At 41.8% G+C, this 19,955-nt stretch overlaps 3 protein-coding genes across 3 annotated transcripts; all 3 read left to right on the top strand.

Moving 5' to 3' along the window:
* Positions 1-16: 16 nt before the first annotated feature.
* On the top strand, positions 17-3,110 carry LOC113122300 (arylamine N-acetyltransferase, pineal gland isozyme NAT-10-like). Its single transcript, XM_026293538.1, has 2 exons — positions 17-50; positions 1,564-3,110. Exons 1-2 carry the CDS (start codon positions 41-43, stop codon positions 2,442-2,444), a joined length of 891 nt encoding a protein of 296 aa, XP_026149323.1. The 5' UTR covers positions 17-40; the 3' UTR covers positions 2,445-3,110.
* Positions 3,111-3,462: 352 nt separating this feature from the next.
* Positions 3,463-6,677, top strand: cnep1r1 (CTD nuclear envelope phosphatase 1 regulatory subunit 1). Its single transcript, XM_026293851.1, has 6 exons — positions 3,463-3,562; positions 4,266-4,337; positions 4,472-4,545; positions 5,052-5,161; positions 5,963-6,017; positions 6,107-6,677. The coding sequence occupies exons 1-6, from the start codon at positions 3,538-3,540 to the stop codon at positions 6,146-6,148; spliced, it is 378 nt and encodes a 125-aa protein (XP_026149636.1). The 5' UTR covers positions 3,463-3,537; the 3' UTR covers positions 6,149-6,677.
* Positions 6,678-10,747: 4,070 nt separating this feature from the next.
* Positions 10,748-19,792, top strand: heatr3 (HEAT repeat containing 3). Its single transcript, XM_026294268.1, has 15 exons — positions 10,748-11,037; positions 11,396-11,568; positions 13,775-13,862; positions 14,264-14,364; positions 14,742-14,851; positions 15,139-15,279; positions 15,474-15,766; positions 16,493-16,583; positions 16,783-16,937; positions 17,258-17,340; positions 17,525-17,661; positions 17,782-17,870; positions 18,362-18,505; positions 18,573-18,749; positions 18,970-19,792. Exons 1-15 carry the CDS (start codon positions 10,897-10,899, stop codon positions 19,081-19,083), a joined length of 2,037 nt encoding a protein of 678 aa, XP_026150053.1. The 5' UTR covers positions 10,748-10,896; the 3' UTR covers positions 19,084-19,792.
* The last annotated feature ends 163 nt before the right edge of the window (positions 19,793-19,955 follow it).

Below are 19,955 nucleotides of genomic sequence, written 5' to 3'. Positions count from 1 at the left end.
CGTCGGTCTTATGACACCGGAAGCCGCCCAGAGCGCGACTATGGACTTTGGTGAGTATGGCAGGACTTCAGCCTTCGTGATTTTTGTCAGTAACATAATAGGTAATGTTGAGTACTGAGATAAAGTCAACAATGCAGACTAGTTGATCAACCCGAATCCCTTACATTTGTGAGAAAAGGTCTATTATTGTTCAGTAAAAGTAGCCCAGCTTTTTATGCGCGTCGCTACCAGGAAAACGGGACAATGTCGTATCCTCGAGGTGTTTACGGCCGTCAGGTTACTGATGCTGTGTGGTCTTGGATAAAACGTTTTTGCCGTGCCCTTTGAAACAGCTACAGCCGTATGTAGAATACGGCTGTAAATGGCATTCAAAGAACTGAACTGTTAACCAGCCAAGTGAGAGGCATGGCAGCTTTGACAAAACTTCGGGATGTAGAAATACTTTTATTTTACCCATTCCCTGTATACTTTGACCAATAGCAAAGAAGGTTTGCAGCAACAACTACGTCAGTTTTAGAAGTGTCATGTTACCGATGTTGGACTTCCTAGTTTTGGACTTTTATTTTGGTTGTGTTTCCTGTTTCACAGGGGTTTATTCCAGGTAGTTTTGTGTTCATTTGTTAATCGTTATCACTTGTGTGCAGCTGTTTCCCCGTGTGTTCCTCGTGTCTCTCTCCCTCTCTCTGTGTGTGTGTGTGTGTGTGTGTGTGTGTGTGTGTGTGTGTGTGTGTGTGTATCTGTTTCCCTAGGCAACTAGGTGATTGGCCTCACCTGATCATAATTACTCATCTGTGCAAGAGTACAGAGAGCTGCTCTCTGCCTCACCTAGTTGCTGGATCATTCTTTGTCATCAGTGTTGTTGTGCAGACTGCTACCGGACTTGTTTCTTGTGTGTTTCCTGTGTGTGGCTCCTTTCTCTTGTGTTCCTTGGCTTCCTCCCCATGTGTGAGTCCTGGGTCTCCTGGTGTTCCACTGTGTGAGACAGTGCACTTCCCCGAGTCCCCGTGGTCTCTCTCCGTACCTGTGTTTCTGTGTTCCACATTCCCATATTCCAGCTTCCCTACTTCCCTCTGCCTCCTCTTGTTGTTGAAGCCCTCATTGTCCTGGTGTCTGTGTTCACTGTACTGTTTCCCAGCATCCACATCCCTGGTCATCACCTGTGCATACTTCAATTTTGTGTTTAAACTTACCTGTGACAATAAAAGACTTTGTCTGCATTTTGGGTCCAATCACCCTAAGTATAGACCCCCACACAAAAGGCAAAAAGGCTTTACAGCTTCAGTCTTTTTACAGGTAGGGAGTTCTCCAGGAAGAAGAAGCTGAGTTGTATCTTCTTCGTGGGGAAGCTTTGGCTCTATAGATGTATTTGGTCCTCAGAATTCAAAATTTCAATCGCTTGCACCATCAACATATATGAAACGTAACATTAAATATTTTTGCCTCATACTTTCTGATGCAGAACTTCCTGCAGTCTCAAAATGTATATATGTAGGGACTGATTGTAACTGTGCAACAGGTGGATTGGAGATACATGTATAAAATGTCATATCGTACATTTTACAGGCAAGATGAATTTGGAGGAGTACTTCAAAAGAATTGGTTTCCACGGCACATATGATAAACTGGATCTGGCAACACTGAAGCTGATCCACAAACAGCATGTTATGTCTATTCCGTTTGAAAACCTCAGCATTCACTGTGGTGAGAGGATCAGCATGGACCTGGAGCTCATTTACAATAAGATAGTGAGGAGCAGTCGTGGAGGTTGGTGCCTTGAGAACAACTCTCTGTTTGGCTGGGTGCTGAGAGAAATGGGCTATGACACTGTGACTTTAGGCTCCAGAGTTTTCAACAACAACATTGACGATTTTGGACCTCATGACAGTCACCTCATCAACAAAGTGGTCATTGATGGAAAGGCTTATATTGCAGATGTAAGCTTTGGGGCATCTTTCCAAGTGTGGGAGCCCCTGGAGCTCATCTCTGGAAAGGAACAACCTCAGGCAGCAGGGATCTTTCATCTCATTGACAAGGGTGACATCTGGGTGTTGGAGAAGACTGGCAGAAAGCCAGAGGTTATCGATCCAGAATTTGCCAAATCCAGTTTGGTGAACAGGGAAGAAACAAAGCAGATTTACTGCTTCACCTTAGTGCCCCGTGATGCTGATCATTTCATTGAGAAAAGCCACATACTTCAGACCGATCCTACTTCACTGTTCACCAACAAGTCTATCTGCTTTTTGCAAACACCAACAGGATTCAGAGGCCTGATTGGCTGGACATACAGTGAGGTCACCTACAAACCAGAGGAAGGTGTTGATGTCTTTGACATGAGGAATATACCAGATGAGGAGATAGAACAGATTCTGAGGGAGAAGTTCAATGTAAAGCTGCAGAACAAACTGCAGCCTGTAAACCATAAGGCATATCTCATGAGAATCTGAAAAACCCATTTTCCTGAAATTATGGGAATGAATAACCAGAGCAGCATGTTCAATAATCACCAATTTTAGAAAGTGGGTCTGTTGATTTTTTATTTTATTTTTTTACAGTATTAAAGCTGGTATTCTATAACAAATAGAGTAAACATAAATATTACTTAAAATGCATCACATCATCTCATCAGGAGTTAATCAGGGTAATTAAGTATTGTACACTGGAATCAAGTGCACAAGTATACCTCATCAATATAAGGCATAGGTTGATGTTCACAAGAAAGTGAAGAAAGCTGCAGAAGTCTGTAATGAAACATTTGCAACAGATAAAATCAAGATTATTTTGTACCCACAATGAAAGAGAATTTTAAAAGATGATGTAAAAAAGATCATAAATGTTATCTGCAACAGTAAATTTGTTATGATGTTCTAGTAAAACACCATGAGGCAATGTCCACTGTTAGAGGCCTCTAATCAATCTGCATTTAAAGAATTTTCCAAATGTCAATATAAAATGTTATTCCTGTGGTTCTACTTTTTTTTCCATTCAGTTGTTCCTGTTAGGGGTAGCCACAGTGAGTCAATTGATCCACATGATTGATTTGCCACAAGTTTTATGCTGGATGTCCTTCCTGAGGCAACTCCCTCACCTGTGGTTTTACATAAATAAATAAAATGACCAAATCTATGCTACAGTGAATGAATATACTCACATCAACATTTCAAGCAAATGTTTAACAAACTGATCTGACGCAAAATTAAGACTGTTAGATGGAACATGATGCAACTTCTGAAACACTACATGTGGTGTTGTTTTTAAGTACTATGAACAAATTATTACCTTTTCCTTTTCAAATATTTTAAATAGAGTGGATTTTTGTGATAAGGTAAAATGCCGCTACAACTGCCAAGGTCAAATGCAGAAACAACCGGTCTGCAGAAACGGGGATTGGCTGCAGCCTCCAAATAGCCCACTGTTTGGTCTGTACCCAATCACGTTAGAGCTGAGCATACAGTCGACGGTGATTGGTCTGTACGGCCTGTCCTTCAGCTGAGAGGAAGCAGCGGCACAGCCAGCTGCAGGCTGCTGGGATAAGCAGACATGAACTCCCTGGAGCAGGCCGAAGGTAACCTATTCAGAAAATTAGCCAATTCGGAAAGATTTGCTGGTTTGTTTTTAGCCTCATGGTCTTTATGTCCGCCAAAACACAGCAGCGCAGACCTTTCAAATGTCTCTTACAAAGCGTTACGGTGGCTAACCTGTTAGCATGTTTGCTAGCTGAGGTCACAGCATGTATAGTTAACGATGTTAGCTAAGTTGTTAGGTCTGTCAGCGAAGTAACGCTCAGTGTGCTGGTAATTAATTACTTTGTAAACTGATCTGACTGTTATGCTTTGTGTTGTCTTGTATGTGTGTTTTGCGTGTCGAGCTTTCATCTGTGTGTAAGTGTTTCGTGTTGTGCAGCCCGTCGTGTAGGGACGGGCAGTGGAGACAATCTTAATGCTGTGGTGTCTGCCATTGGTTTAGGCTTTGTACTTGTCCCTAAACAAATGTAATGAAGAAAAATAAGCCAATCAACGTGAGAGCAGCCTCAAAATGAGAAGAAAACAAATATATTAAGCTGCAGTCACAACAGTGCTCCTGTTGTTTACATACAGTACCTCCACTCCACTTAGATATAACCTGACACATTGGATATGTTACATGATGTCTAATCACCCGTTCTGTAAAGAGAACAGGCGTTTCACTGAGTTGAAGAGATGAAGTTTCTAAGTTGTGACCGATCTGTCTAAATACAGTTTGTGTTCATGTGCCCGTTTGTGTTTCAGACCTCAAGGCCTTTGAGAGGAGGTTGACAGAGTATGTCTCCTGCTTGCAACCTGCAACGGGCAGGTGGAGAAGTAAGTAACCTATTATGAGAAGGTCTCAAAGTGTCGCAGATATAATCACAGACCGATGAGTAGTGACTTGCCTACAGTGTAATAATCCCATTTCATTTAGTTGCCTTGTTTCTCACTCTCCTGTGTACTTTCAGTGATTCTGATAGTGGTGTCTGTCTGTACGGCTACTGGGGCTTGGAACTGGTTAATAGACCCTGACACACAGAAGGTTAGTATCAATGAAAAGCATGTCTAGTTGTGTCATTTCTCGTATTAAGGAAAAAAACTGAATATTCATGGATGCCTAGAAGCACACCAAATGAGTCAGGGCACAACCATTTTCTCAGGAGTGGCGTCATACAGGTCTCACAGGTGCTCTGATGAAACATACAATCTGTGCTTCAAGCCAATTCTGTGGTGTCCAGCAGATGAAGCATTTTACATTGCATGACAATAGTTTGATGAATCGTGGGTGAAATTTCAGACATTAGAAGAGTAGGATTTACAATGAAGTGACCCCTAAAAAAGACAAATGCTCATACTTACAAAATGAGAAGTAGAGAAAAGACTGCTGTTTCAGGATTGGTTTCCTTTGTTAATTTTTTAAATCATATACTGGATTGATTACAGAATGAAGGGGCTTCAACATTCACCTGACTATAGATAAGAACTGTAAATGCAAAAATTTATTCTTTGACTGTGATTGGATGTAGCTTTGTTTCTTTTGCTCTGCAGGTCTCCTTCTTTTCATCATTGTGGAATCATCCCTTCTTCACCATCAGCTGCATCACTTTAATAGCTCTCTTCTTTGCCGGGATACACAAACGAGTTGTGGCACCATCAATGTATCTTTCGCCAATTGCAGTTAATTTGAACTTAGACTTAATTCTTACACATGCTCTTGACAACACAGTGCAATGCAGGTGTTTGGTATCTACACTTTTATAATTGATTCAGCTTTGCTCACATCTTTGGCTTTTTGTTAGTGATGGGCAAGTGAAGCCTCATGAAGCACTGAGGCCTTCCTGACAATTGTGCCGAAAAAGATTCAAATGACATCTGGTGGACAACTGAAGCAATACCAACCTCTAAAGAGCACGAATGAAGCACTGGCACTGTTTCAATCCCATGACAGCAATAAAAGTTCAGACCTCTTGAGATCAAAATGATCCCAAACTTTAGAACGTCGCTTATTGGTGGGACTCGCCGTGAAACTTGCCAAAATACATCATTCTGTATTTAAAATACATCATTCTGCTTCAGGATTTGGAGAGTGAGAGTCTCACTCTCACTCTCCAAATCCTGAAGCAGAATGATGCATCTTATATAGCTGGTATGGCACCAAACCACTGAAATCTGTCAAAGCTGTCATTGCCTCAGAATGCATTGAAATGCCATGAGCCAATGACACACACTGAAAGACTATGAGCCAATGAAAAGCTTTGGAACATTTTGAAGCAATGAAGCGCGAAGCGAAACAGTGATGACGTTCGAAGCTTCGTCACGTGACACTGGTGTTTTGATACAAGCCTCGACACAGTGTTTCGAATCACTCCGCTTCAGGAAGAGTGACGCAAGCTCCGAAGCCTCGGTATCATTTGCCCATCACTACTTTTTGTTCATATCCTTGACATTTGCCCCCTCAGTATTGCAGCCCGCTGTCGGACAGTTTTAGCAGAATACAACATGTCCTGTGATGATGTGAGTAATGTTGTGATCTTTAGTCTTCGCAGACAACTTTTATTTACGTGAAGCTATTATAATGTGTTGTTTTTGCATCTTTTTTACAGACGGGGAAACTTATTCTTAAACCACGACCGAACATCCAGTAACCACAAGCTTGTCTAAGCTGTTTGGACAATGTACCTGGTTTTTGTAGATAGCACAGATAACTGTGACATGACTCCTCCGGGTGGTTGGACCTGCACAGAGGGATAACAGCACTGATGGAGTTTTTCTCATTATGGAAATACATCTACAAGAAAGAAGAAATTAATCGATAGGACCTTTTAACAGTGTTGCTATGTAATGTCACTGCTGAAGCTGCTAATCTGCTAACATGGTCTTTGATATATTTTACTCATTCAGTGAGTCCAGATGTGTTTACTTCTGTTTCTGATGTAGAGCATGTATTTTATCTGAATGTTTCTATTTTTAATGTTTATTTGCCCAATAAATACTTCAGGTGTAAAAATATGTGTTTCTTCAAAATCAGTGGTGGATAAAGGCCTCAAGGACTCACTACTAGCTGAGGGGGAAGTATAACAAGCTACAATACTGATATAATGGTCTTTAAAAAGTTCCAATTTCACGACCACAAATTTTTATTCTTTACTAAGAGATCCTGATAATATGGGGGCATGCAATTTACTTTTTATGTGAATAGCAACACCACCACCGTTCTTGGGATGGTCACGACGAACAACATTATAGCCTTTAATTGTGATGTTTCTGTCTGTAATAAATTTGTTAAGCCAAGTTTCTGATAAGATGATATTGGAGCCATATGCCATGTATGTATGGTATGTAAATGTTGTCTGATGCACATTATATTACGTCACACTAGTTACGTCACGTGGGTGGTGGCTTTCATTTGTTCTACTTGTGCACCTGGTGTAGCAGTATGGAGAGGGGGTGAGTTGGGAGAGCACTCTGCTCTTTAATCCTTACGTTCTGCTGTGAAACCCTGTTGCCATGTAGAGATGTATTAAAACAAGAATTTGCCATCGGAAACGCCGTGGAAGAAGTTGATGTGGGGACTTGAGTGGAAAACTCACCTGTGGGATTTTGTCACTGCTGCACTGGAGAAATGCCACACAAAGGAAAGTGGACACAGTTTCAAACTCATCAACGATGGAAAGGAAACAACACAACAGAGGCAGTATGTTGTGTACCAGTGTGTCATTGATATTGTGAAACTGGACGCAGTTTGTATTGGTTACTCCCATATGTCCATTGGGGATGTTGGTTGTGTGTGTGTTTGCATGGCAGATGGTGCTTGTTAAGAAAATTGTGGCTATCGCAGATAATTGAAATTGAATCCCTGGTTGAAAGGATCTGTTGCCGTGGACGCTTGCTTGGATGATTCAGTGTAAATTTATTGACACTTGTTTTGATTCAAGGTGCATTTGTGGACACACTTCTGGATGATTCAATGCCCATGCTGTGTTTGAAATCACACTGTGAAAGGATTTGATGTTGATGGAAATGGAGGAACATAAAAGCAAAACTAAATTCACTGCCAAGGCTTTGGCAAACAAAATTGAAAATCTTCAAAAGGAACATAAAAATTGTTGATAAAATCAAAGGTTTAATACCTGTTATGAAAAATGTCATGAAAAAAGATGAAAATACACAACAGTTGAAATCCCACTTGCAAACTCTTATTCAGCTCTTTGACTCTGCTGTTCAGCTGCATGAATCAGGTTTTCTGTTATCAAAACATGCAGCAGCACATTCAAGGATGGTGTAATAAAATGGCTGGATAAAAATGGAAATTCTTCTAACCATGTGGAATTGTTGGTTATGTATCATAACCCAAGATTGTGAATTGGGTGCAGCCCAGCCCTCTGGGCTGTGGGCCTAACTGGTCCTTTGAGCCAGCTGAAGTTCTTAGGGAAGAGCTCGCCCAAACCGCCGTTTTATATCTGGGAGCTGCGGACGTGATTGGTTCGGGCAAGGGTGGCCCACCCCAGGTGGGCGTAAACGAATTTCTCTTCAGTGCGCAGGCGCGAAGAAGGGATATGACCCATAGTGATAGTTATCAGTATGGGTCAAAGCGATAGCCAGAAATGCTGTACGCCTCACTAGGCCCTGCCATCCAGAAGAAAAGTCTGTAAATAGGAATTGTGAGTGACCGCCTGACCCAAAGCAAAGCAAGCACCAGGTGGGATGCATAAGTACTGGCTTAACATAAAACTGAAACAGACAGATGCCTGCCCAGCATCCGTGTCACAAAACCTGCCGCCAGGACTTGCCTAGATTACAACTGGGAAGCTCCCAGGACAGTCTGACAGAGGGATGAGCTCGCAACATCCTGCAAGTAGAAACACATGAAGGAACATGGGGAGGCCCACAAGGCCGCCGCGCAAATGTCTTCCACTGACAAACTACACAGGAGAGCCACGGAGGATGACACTCCTCTAGTGGAGTGTGCACGGATGCCAACCAGAGGAGAAGCTGTGTGTGAGTCCACAGCAAGTGGTGACAAGCAAGGGAGAGGAGATTCGCTGAGTGTATACCCCCCCCAGTCATCCCCGTGAAGGAGCTGGGCTGTCGTGAGCATATGAAACCTCCTGACCTGTATGTGAAATAGCCACAGCTTCTTTATGATTGGCAGTGGTTGGCTGAGCTACAGAGGAATACCTCAGGGGACCAGGGAGATTGTGATATATCTCACACCATGGGAAAGCATGGGAAAGGCGCGCGCACACACACACAGACACCTCTTACCCCATTTTTGTTTCCACGACAAATCAACAATATAATCTTTACCCCACGGGAATCACACCTGTTGAAAAACAAAACTTCAACATTGTTTCAATCATATACCTTTCTCACAGCTCTGATATACAAAGCTTTTTAGAGGCCTTATTCACAGCATGATGGCCAAGAGATATGATGCATACAAAGCTCTGGACTTCATAAGTCAATTTCGGTCAGATGTATTTTTCAGGGACATATGTGCTTTTAAGAGACCAGACGTATTTTTCAGGAACAAGATGTATTTTTTAGAGATTCCACGTATTTTTCAGGGTGAGATGTATTTTTGAGGGCCGGACGTATTTTTCAGAGACCAGATATATTTTTCAGGGACAATTGTATTTTTCCACATTAACCACGGCCACTTCAAATTTTTAACCAATCATACAATTGTTGTCGGACACCACACAAGAATAAATTTCTGCCCAGAACAAACTGCGAGAAAAATTATGTCATTCTTTCCTCGCAGCCCTTCGAGAGAGAACGAATTTCTTTGTTCTTGCGGTGTATGTATAGGCCTTTAGAGTGCCAAAAGTGTTGTGGGTTGAATTATTTTTCTACATTTTTCCTAAAGAACATGTTGTTGTTCTTGGTGTAAACTTGATATTTTTGTTCAGACACAAGACGAGGCCCTAGCCACTGATGAAGAGTTTCACCTGTCACAGAGAAAAGAGGATTCCCCCAACCCTACACCCCCTAAAGCCTGTAGGTGTGAAAGCACCCTGACATTTCACATTTCACATTCCCAGTATGTACACATGGGTATTTGGATGATTTCCTTCTTTTGCTTTACTTGCTCCCACTTGAGTGAGTGTCACTGTTTTCTGTCTCTCTGAAGTACCAGTACCACAAGTTCCAGTGTCAACATGGTCTACAGGAAGAAGACGTCTTTAGACTTCTTCAGCTACAGGACATGGCGATTGAGGTCCTGGTAACCAAGTGATCAGGGAGACTCCAGCCTCTGCCGAAGAGACTTATTAATTACATTTAGATCAGATGGAGATTTTGCCCTCCACATCAGACTAAAGGTATTTTGTCTGATATTTTGTTTTTTGTCATGTTAGATTCTAATGGAGCTTGTCACATTGGGAATTCTTTTTCTGAAATTCTTTTGCATTCCCTTATTGAAAATAAGTTTGGGTCCCCTCACCGCCGTTGTTTCTTTCCCTCTGAAACCATTTCATCAAAACAAGCATTGAAACACATTGAAATGTGGCGTATTAATGTTGTCAGTAAAAGAAGATCTGGGAACAAGATTAGGCTTCTACGGCAGGATTGAATGCAGGGATTAAAGGTCTTGCTGTTTTGCTTTTTCAGAAGCTCATTCAGAATATAATTTTTGGAAGAAAACACCTTCAGGCGCAAGAGGAAGAAGCTGAAGATGCAAGGACATCCGCTTCTAATGAAATCAGATCGAATGTCAGGTAAGTCAGGACTGTCGACATGTTTCACACCCCAAAACAACAGATACATTTTTATAGACCGTTAATGGGTTTCTCTGTCCCTACAATTAGGACTACAGGAGGGGGACTTCATTTCCATCCTCCACTCCACCTTCCTGTGCCAGCTCTGTTTCAGAAAAGGGAACAAATTGAAATGTCCTTTAGGCAACTCAACATGTGAAAAGCCTGTGGGTTGCATAACAGAGCCTCCATTAGAAGAGAGAGGGCTCCTGAGGTGCTGGTGCAGCCTGATGATGACAGCACATTCAACCCATCAGGCTCTACAAATGTGGAGATGAAAAACAGCAAGGTTCACCAGTCTCCAGAGTTTATCACAATATTCACAATGACATAGACGCACTATTATTATAAGACCAATTACAGTTAAAGCTTCTGCTTATGGTTTATTTTTACTTTGTTCCACACTATTGAAAACTACAATCTACGTCTGTATTGTGGCATTGCCTGTTGTTTTTGCGACAGTCTCTGTGCTTTCTGTTAGCAATGACAGCTTTACGGCAGGGAACAGTCTTCCACATGGCCTCCTCCAACCAGGCAGAAAGTGTTGCATGTGGGGTTTCGTAGCTAAGCCTCGGCGTAACGAGAGATAAAGACACATATTACATGAGCCGCTCGCACTTTTTTTAAGAAGTGAAATGGGTAAAAGTAAAACTACTAAATTTAAACGCCCGAAGTTCACCGCGGTTGGATTGCCGGGGGCTGGGGTGAAGGAAGTGAACGGCGAGGAAGAGGAGCACGATGATGATAGTTGTCCAGCTGCGGAGTTGCTGGAGAAGGTAGGAACATGCTGAAGTCCTGTTTTGTACCAAATCACTTTATGTCACCACGTTGTTTATGTAATCATCGTCCATAACCGATAGATGTTTAAATATTTCATGCCAACATTCAACGGTGCAGGTGGATCCTTTGCTAGAAGTTGGTCTCGGCTTGCGTTTTGTGGAATAGCTGTTTAAAATGATTGACAGCACCTTGACATTTTCCAGCCAAATGAACTTGTATCTGTTCATCAAATGTCAGATTCGATGTCTTCTCACCACCTCAGTGAGGTGCAGTAGTTTAGCTGAGGACAGTGCGGGTTGTCTGATAGGGCTCAGTTTATATAGCTACTGTCATGATTTGTGTTTATTTCCACAGCTGCAGAGTCCCAGTGCAGACATCAGAGAGTTTGCATGTGCCAGCATTTCTCGGGTGGTGCAGCAGAGCCAGACCATTCCTGGTTTTCTCCAGAGGGATGCTGTGAGGCGTCTTGGGCCTATGCTGCTGGACAGCAGCCTGGCTGTCAGGGAGACTGCCACAGGAGCTCTCAGGTGAGTGCTGGGGAGTCCAGGTTGTTTGGGGAAACAGGGCCTGGCACACCACAAGTTTATAGTAGCTGCTTTAATGGACTCAAACTTTTAACAAACATGGAAGAGCAGGAGACACATTTTTCTCAACAGACTGTGACAGACGATCTTAAATGTACCTTTAACACAGCAGACGTTTTGACTTGATGACGCCAAGAACATTAATGATGGCTCAGCTCTATTTAAGTCTCACTGGAAGCTGCAGCCATGATGAATATTAATCATTTCATCTGTGCGTTGCCTGCTGTGATGTTCGATCAACTGTGCTGTGAAACAGGTCTTGACATCCAGTAACGGACACCCACTACTAGGAGAAAAGAAGTGTCTATGTAACTGTGTTGTTCTTTATCCAAGCAGGTATTATATTGGTGTCAGTTTCAGTACGGTTACAGCATGTAGTTTTTCTGAGGACATGCAGTGGTTAGCAGGATGGACAAGAACAGGAAAACCTATTTGACCTATGAGTGTAATTATTATTATTCGACTGTGGTTAGCCCTAGTGTTAACTTTGTAGTTAGACTGGCCAAATAGCCTAAATGAGCTACTTTTGTTGTGTTATTCATGTTTAGCACTTCATTACCAAGAAAGCAGATACAGTGTATCGCTCCTGTAAAGTTAGTTGAGTCTAGTGTGTTAGGGTATTTAGGTTTTATTATGATGAACTCTGTTGTGAAAGGCTGATGTGAATGGTTTGTTCTATATAAGGTTAGACATGTCCTGATGAGTCAGAGTTTCTGCTGTGAAAAAGGTCTTGTGTGCTTCTTGCCCACTGCCCGGCAGTGTTGTGCCAAGTGTTGTATGTTTACAGATTTAGAATTTTGCACAGTTTGGGTGTTTGCTGTGCCCAGTTATCTAGATCAATGCGATGAACTTGTCATACGACTGATGGTGTACTTGGTTCTGTAGCGCTATCCAGAAGGGAGAAGTTCAAACTGTCCAGGATGTCAGGGGTCTGCAGAAATCTTCTGTGCCCTCCTTTTCACCAGTGAGGTGCAAAGTGACTTGATGGGGGGGAAGTTTGGGCTGATTAAAGTCCATGAGCCCTCAATAAATGCCACACTGTATTGCAAAAAGCAAGGAAGAAAATAGCAGTGTAGTAGATGTGATGAAAACAATGTATGATAAAGCAATGTATAGGTGGAACAAGAGTGTGTAGGGTGTTGAAAAGTACCTACCTTATTCAGTCTTTTATTTATGTCACCATCACCACCGCAAACACACAGAGACACACACAAAATTAAGATTACATTCAGTCTGGTATATATAGCATGTGGTACAGAAGTTGTCTTTGTCATTTTACTTCTACAGGGGGCGCCATGCTACAAGAAAAGGTTTGGATGAAAAAAAAGAAGGGTCTGTTAGTTGTTTATGATTTGATGGCACATGTTGTTATTGTTTTATTATAAATTATCTAGAATTTCATATTGGATTGGTTTAATAATATAGAAACGAGGACATATTTTCCTCTTGGTCCCCTTCTCTACGTTGTCTTACTGCTATTAAATATCACCTAATAGATGGATAGATTGATTGATAGATAAACTTTATTAATCCCCAAAGAGAAAAAAAATGTGTGTTGTATAATCTGATAGCCTCAGGCAGAAAGGACTTGCTGTAACGCTCCTTTAAACATCTGGGCTGCAGCAGTCTTTTGCTGTGGCTGCTCCTCAGACTGTCCAAGGTGATAAAAAGGGGGTGAGAGACATTGTTCACAATTGCCCTGATCTTTCCCAGCATTCTCTCTCTAATCACTTCCTCCAATGGAACCAGCCTGGTGCCAACAACTGACTCAGCCTTTTTTATGAGTTTGTTTAATCTGTTTGAGTCCTTCACCCTGATTCCTGCTCCCCAACACACCACAGCAAAGAAGATGGTACTGGCCACTTAACATACATCAACATAAATTTCATCAGTGGTGATGACATTCTAAGTAGTTGCAACACATGGCCATCACATTAATCCTCTTCACAGACAGCACTTCTTTTGCTGCCAGAGTGCAACACTAACCCCTGTCCCGACTATTGTCCTCCAGTGCATTGGAAATCATATTCCATGTCCTGGATAGGAAAATAAGACCTTTGCTATCTTCAGGCAGTCCCTCTCACGAACACAAACAGCATCTCTGACAGCTAATGTCCTCCCATTGACTGTGTGAGTTTCTCCGTGACAGGAATCTGAGTGCATGTGGAGGTCAGGAGGTATGCGAGGACATGGTGAAGCACGATGTCATGACTCCTCTGACAGCACTGCTTAGAGAGGTGAGACTCCACTGTGCTTAGCTTACCCCATCACCTCAGTTCCTGCTAATCAGCAGCTGTTGCAGCAGGCTATGATACACTCAGCAATTAGGGTTCATTCCAGAGCAAAGATATTAGCGATGTAAAAGATGGCTGTGCCTGCACTTAATCAGGTTGACTCCTGGAATCCAAAATAAAGCTTACTGTTGACCTGTTGCTAAAATGTGTCCTAATGCAAAAGTCTTATAAAATATGTCATAACTTCTGTGATGACAGAACAAAGATCATGGGACACATAGATATGGTAATTAAATTTTAAAATATATATATTTTTTTTAGCACTTTCTGAACTTTCTTTGATTGATAATGGCAAATGAAATTGTTTCACTTGTAGTTTGTTGTTTGTCTACTTTTCCTTCCAGTGCTGTGCTGGTTTTGAGAGCGCCACCATGTCAATGAAAGACCAGAAGAATGTGGTGGAGGATGTAGCGAATGAGGCTGTGAACCTAATGTGGAATCTGTGGTAAGTCAGGAGGTAATGTAATTTGGTTGACAGAGCAGTCTATTGTCTTTACCTTTTATTTATCAAGGGACTGTTTACTGAGCTTCTGCATGCTTCTTTTTTTTTTTTTTTCACTTCACATCGTTACTGCTCACTAGTCCTGTGCTGTTGACTAGTTAGCAGCTTATGAAGTCAGTAGGCTACAGATATGGGGAGAAGCAGAGAGAAATCCATACATTTTTTACCATATGGTCCATAGCTGGTGCAGGATATTGCTGGTCTAGGTCCTGAATTTTGATTTCTGCAACTGTTACTGACAAAAAAACATAATTACTAACACAAAGATGTCATGTCTTCATTGTTGGTCTTAAATCCTTTTCTCTACATTATCCTGCCAGTGAGAACAGCAGCCAGGCACTTTCTGTGTTCAACAAAGCAGGTCTGCTGGATATAGTTGTCCAGTGTCTGGAGAGGCACCCACACAATATGGAACTAGCCATATCTGCTGGTAGGACTAAGTCATATGCTGTTATTTGGCTGTTATAATGGATTTTATTTAATGCCACATTAAACCATTTAGGATAGTAAAACCTAGAACCTAAATGTTTCTTGTAGATACAGATGTGCATGTATATATTTTTTTACTCTAAGTTAATTTATTCATACTTTCAAACGGGGATTTCGGAGTGTGTAGTATTGCTTTTACTCTTAGTCTGGTTATTGTCTTAACTTGTTTCTTGAATTTAAAAAAAGCATCTGATTTTAAGAAGCCTGTTGTCTTTGTTGTTCTTGTAGCTCACTGTTTGCACACTGTGACTGAGGATAACCCAGAGCTGCTTTGTAGCATGAACGCAGCAGTGTTCGGAGCACTGGAGAATGTTCTACTGTCATCTCAGCCAGTGATGGCACACACACTCCTCAAGTCACTGGCTGCAGGTACAAATTGTCACTTGTTGTCTCTTATTTGGTTAAATTGTTCTAAATTTAAAAATGGAGACTTACCACCATCACACAAGATGAAAGTGCCATTAAAGAAGTCCTCTGTGGACAGAAAGCTCATGTTATTAACATAGTGACTATAATGTTTTTAATATCCTTTTCTAAGTAACCCTGCCTGCTGTGTTGCTCAGGGACACTGTGGAACATGAAAGGTAGTCTGCCGGCTGCCCGTCAGGCCCAGACTATCAATGCTATAGTGGCCACCTTGTCACAGTGCCTGGATCTGGATTCAGGTAGTCTAATAATTGAGCTCAGACAAGCAGAAGAGGTTCGTCACAGAAACACTCCGCCTGTGTCAGACATAGAAGGACAGGCTATAGCAGAGATTCCTGTGGAGGAGATGGATGAAGAGGAGGAAGCGCCTAAAAAGAAGCAGAATGTAAAAGCTGTGAAGGCTGATAACGACCTATCTGACCTCCTGCCTGTAAGTGTTCTACACTTTTCATTGTTATGCGTACAGAAGACTGTGAGCTCCGCTGGCCGTACAAGCTGACCTTTGAACATAATAAATCATGATTGACAGAGAGATTATGAACCGTGTTTTACTCTCAATTTGTAATGTTAAAATTTTAGGGTGAAGTGTGCTTCTGTCTGTGTTTATGGGATGGAAGCAGTTCAGTTTTGTATTTTGGAAACGCATCTTCATGGCAGCTGAAAAGGTGGTAAATGAGTCATCCTGCAGAGCGAGCAGAGCCGACAAACTGTCGGGTTCGAGACAGCCGATCAGGGGCAGTCAACAAGGTTCAACTGGGGACCAGCTGCTGACCTCCACCATGCTGACTGTCCCCAGTAGCTGTCCCTGACAGCTCAGTCACAGCCAGAGCCTCAAGACTGTGACATGCCAAAATACCCTCCAATATTGTGGGTTACACAATGGGGCTGTCTCGATCTAAGCGGAGATGATGTTGAAACCACAGACTGAATAGATAAACCCTAGTTAAATCTCACTTTTCCTTCAAAAGTAACACATTTGAAGCAGGTTTTCACAAGCATCACAGTTCAAAAAGTGCAACTTGACATGTTTGACTACAACTGTAAAAAGAAATGTCTTCGTGGTGGCGGGCAGCTGAACTCAGTCTAGGTGATAACAGTGCTAACAGTCATCGTTTTGGTAGGATGTTGACTCACATTTCTGCTTGTTTTTGTCCAGAGGGGCAAGGAGGAGCTGAGGGAAGCAACGGCCTTGCTGACAGCCCAGCAAACGTCCTTGGAGATCATCGTCAACATGTGCTGCTCTGACGGTGAGTGTTGTGGGCATGGACAGCAGTGCTGACCCCAGGCACTTCTCATCAACATTATTTCCCATGACACAGCCACCGAGTATGTGTTGGTCTATCAGAAGAGCTATTATACAAGAAATGAGTTCATTCGAGGGCCTAGAAATGCCTCTTGATGTTCTTGATTAATTGTGTGCGTGTGCATGTGTGTGTGCCCTATAAGATCCATCTGACGATGAGTGGGAGGAGGAGTCGAGCAGCGATGAAAGCGACAACGGGCCGGATGGTCTTTGTGATGGAGTGTCCAATCTTATGTCTCCACTGTGTCTGTCAGCTGAGGTTCAGGGCTCCTTAATCAGCCACAGCATCCCTGAAAAGGCAAATACCTGCTTGCTTCAGCAATGACACCTCACCTCAGTCAATGGCTATGAGAGTGAAGTTCATCACTGTCAGAAATATAGGCATAATTATACTGTCACTGTAGTGTTATTTGTAGTAATTACCAACCTAAAATATGGTTGTAGTTTTACAATGAGCCCCATCCATGTTCTTCCCCAGGGTGAACAGCAGAAATTACTTTACCTGTCTTTCATAAAGATCTGTCTCTCACAGACACACGCACTGATGCTACCACACTAAATGGTATGATATAATATAGTAATATCTTTTTTTCTTTTTTTTTTTTTTCTGAATTAAAGGTGCTCCGTAAAACTGAGTTTCCTAGACAGGAAGCCATGGATGTGTGCCATGAAAATTCCTCCTGGAGAAGCCTTATAAAAAAGTAATCCACTTCTCCTTTTCTCCTTAACTTTGTTGTTATCCAAATTTTTTTTAAGGGACTTTGTATTATCTTACTTATTGTACATTTTCAGTATGTCATCAGTATTTGTTGAAATGTTTATGAAATGTCCCCCGACTATAAGATAAGAAGACACCTGATCCAGAAAAGTAATTTTTTTCTTTAGGATGCAGCGCGTGCAGTCCCGGGCTCTGACGTGTCTTCATAGCATCCTCTCAACCATGGATGCAGAGTCTCTGGGAGGACCAACAGCTCTGCAGGGTGCAGCACAGCACCTGTCCATGCTGGTTTTTGGCACAGCAGGTCTCACTTTTATGTCACATTGATTTAATCATCCCTTAGTTTTATTTTTCTTCAAGATTTGGAATCAGAAATTTGATGCATCTAATATATCTGGTAAGCAAGCACAATTTGCCTTTTCAGAGATACCCAAAGATGAGGAGTTCCTCGAAGCTGTCATCAGTGCCATGCGGTCCCTCTTACAGATGATGGCCTCCAAAAATATCTCCCAGGTACAAAATATCTAACATTAGGTGTTGCTTTGCATTTAAGGGTATTGCTCCAGTGATATATTATATATACACTAGAGATTTCCAGATCAGTATAATGCCTTGAATGAACCTGATGCCAATCTTTGAGATTCAACTGGGATATCCCTAATATACAGGTAGAAAGGAATGGATGTAATATTTTTCAATTTTACTCAGTTTTATTCTCTACTTACACATCAGCTGGGTTATTTTACAAACTTTTTCAAACTTGAAAAAGCTCTCTGCCCAGACACAGAAGACAAACAATCTTCAAGTGTTAAATTGTAGTCCTTGTGTAAATTTGGCAACATGCTCCTTTAACTTTGGTTTTGTGTTTGTTGGCTGAATGAATACAGAAGCAACACAGAAACTAGACTTTGTAATCCTGTCAAAATTAAGAATCCATACTTCACACTAACTGGTGTGGACTGTTTATTTTGGACTGCTCAGTATCTGTGTTTTGTTTTTCTCAGTGTATGACCCCCCAGCAGCTGATGAGCCTGAGCGAAGCAGCCACTCGCTGTGATGTTGTCAGTGTGAGGGTCAACGCCGTCGCCATTCTGGGCATCACAGGCAGCACATTAGCCAGAGAGAAGGGCACTGCTGAAACCCTTCAGGTATAATTTTTCTCTTTTTGTTTTGGTGGACTATTTGTTCTTCCACTAAGAATCTCTGCTCCCACAGATGATTGGAAAGGCCCTACTTGAAGTTGCCACAAGGGATGCCGACCTGGTTGTTAACGGAGAAGCCCTTGATGCCTTGTTAGATGTTTTTGCGGACGGAGATGAGGCAGAGACAGCTGCTCAAAACATCCAGTTACTACCTGCACTGAAGGCACTTCAACCAGTCTTTAAGGCCAAGGTTATTTTCACTTTAATCACTGTTTCTCCAACATTTTATTCCCATTATGCTTAACAGTTTCCAAATGCATTATTGACACATCCTGCCACCACACATTTGTTTCTCCTCTTGATATTTGATATAGCAAACAACATTCTTTATTGGCACCTTTCCATTGGATTGTTGTTGTTGTTGTGGGTTTCGCCTTTTTAAGTAAAGGCATCTTTTCTTTTGCTCTTAGATTCGTAAAGAAGGAAGAGGGAAGTACAGCCCTCAGCAGCTGTGTGTGCTAGACAACATTAAAATCAACCTGAGAAGATTCATTGGTTATCTGGAGAAGTTGGTGAAAAAATGAGGACTTGACATTGTGGTTGATTGAGCATTTATGGTGTGGACAGATGCTGTATGCTCACAGGGGAATATTGAACCATAAAGTATTTATTATATTGGTAGTGAAGCATTTGTTGTTGCTTGATTTTAATCTTTATATTCTTTTAAGAATGATTTACTGTTCTACTTTGTGATGTGATACTTTATTTGCTGTCAGCAAAGAGTGGATCCTAATTATAATTAGGTACTGAATGTGGCAGTAAAGAATTTTTTCCCCTTACATTGAACTGAAATGATTTACAGATGTGACTTTGAATGATTTGATGTCAATAACATTTTGATAAAACAGGTTGGTGGTTATAGCACCATCCTTTCCTGACCTAACATTTGATGACTGACTGCAGTTCTGCTGCTTCTGACAGGGGCAAGAGCAGAGGTTGAGGTGTTCAGAGCTGCTCATTTCAATTCCTTATAAGTGATTTTTAACTACGTATGCAAAAGACATTTTGCTCCCCACCCCCCAAAACAGTTTTATCTAAAGGTAAACAAAATGACAATGATTGCCGTGACTTTCTAAGCTAAGGGTTTGGCCCACTCACTGCCAGTGTTCTGATAAATCTGAAGTCTAATTTGACATTTTAGTCTTGAAAAATGGGCACATTCTCTACCTCTACTGCACTGCACCCTCCACCTGCCATGACTTAGCATTAAAATGTTCACTCTATGAAACACCACGCTTGTGCATGGAGAGGTAAATTTGTAACTGGTAAGTACATAAACTTTCTGTCTGCGTGTCACAGCGGCAGCCAGCAAGTGTTCTTTAAAATTGTCTAAATACTATAGGATTTGGTGTCACTAAACAAAGATGGCCATAATGGTCAATCAGCATCCAAGTTT

Source organism: Mastacembelus armatus, chromosome 3, assembly GCF_900324485.2.
Source record: "Mastacembelus armatus chromosome 3, fMasArm1.2, whole genome shotgun sequence".
Classification (NCBI taxonomy): Eukaryota; Metazoa; Chordata; class Actinopteri; order Synbranchiformes; family Mastacembelidae; genus Mastacembelus; species Mastacembelus armatus.
This window is presented reverse-complemented; position numbering and strand designations above follow the sequence as displayed.

Coding starts and splice junctions, on each gene's coding strand:
- cnep1r1 (XM_026293851.1), top strand. CDS start 3,538: ATGAACTCCCTGGAGCAGGCCGAAG. Junction 3,563..4,265: donor CTCCCTGGAGCAGGCCGAAG/GTAACCTATTCA, acceptor TTTGTGTTTCAG/ACCTCAAGGCCTTTGAGAGG. Junction 4,338..4,471: donor TGCAACGGGCAGGTGGAGAA/GTAAGTAACCTA, acceptor GTGTACTTTCAG/TGATTCTGATAGTGGTGTCT.
- heatr3 (XM_026294268.1), top strand. CDS start 10,897: ATGGGTAAAAGTAAAACTACTAAATTTAAACGCCCGAAGTTCACCGCG. Junction 14,365..14,741: donor AACCTAATGTGGAATCTGTG/GTAAGTCAGGAG, acceptor TTATCCTGCCAG/TGAGAACAGCAGCCAGGCAC. Junction 18,506..18,572: donor GCACTGCTGAAACCCTTCAG/GTATAATTTTTC, acceptor CTGCTCCCACAG/ATGATTGGAAAGGCCCTACT.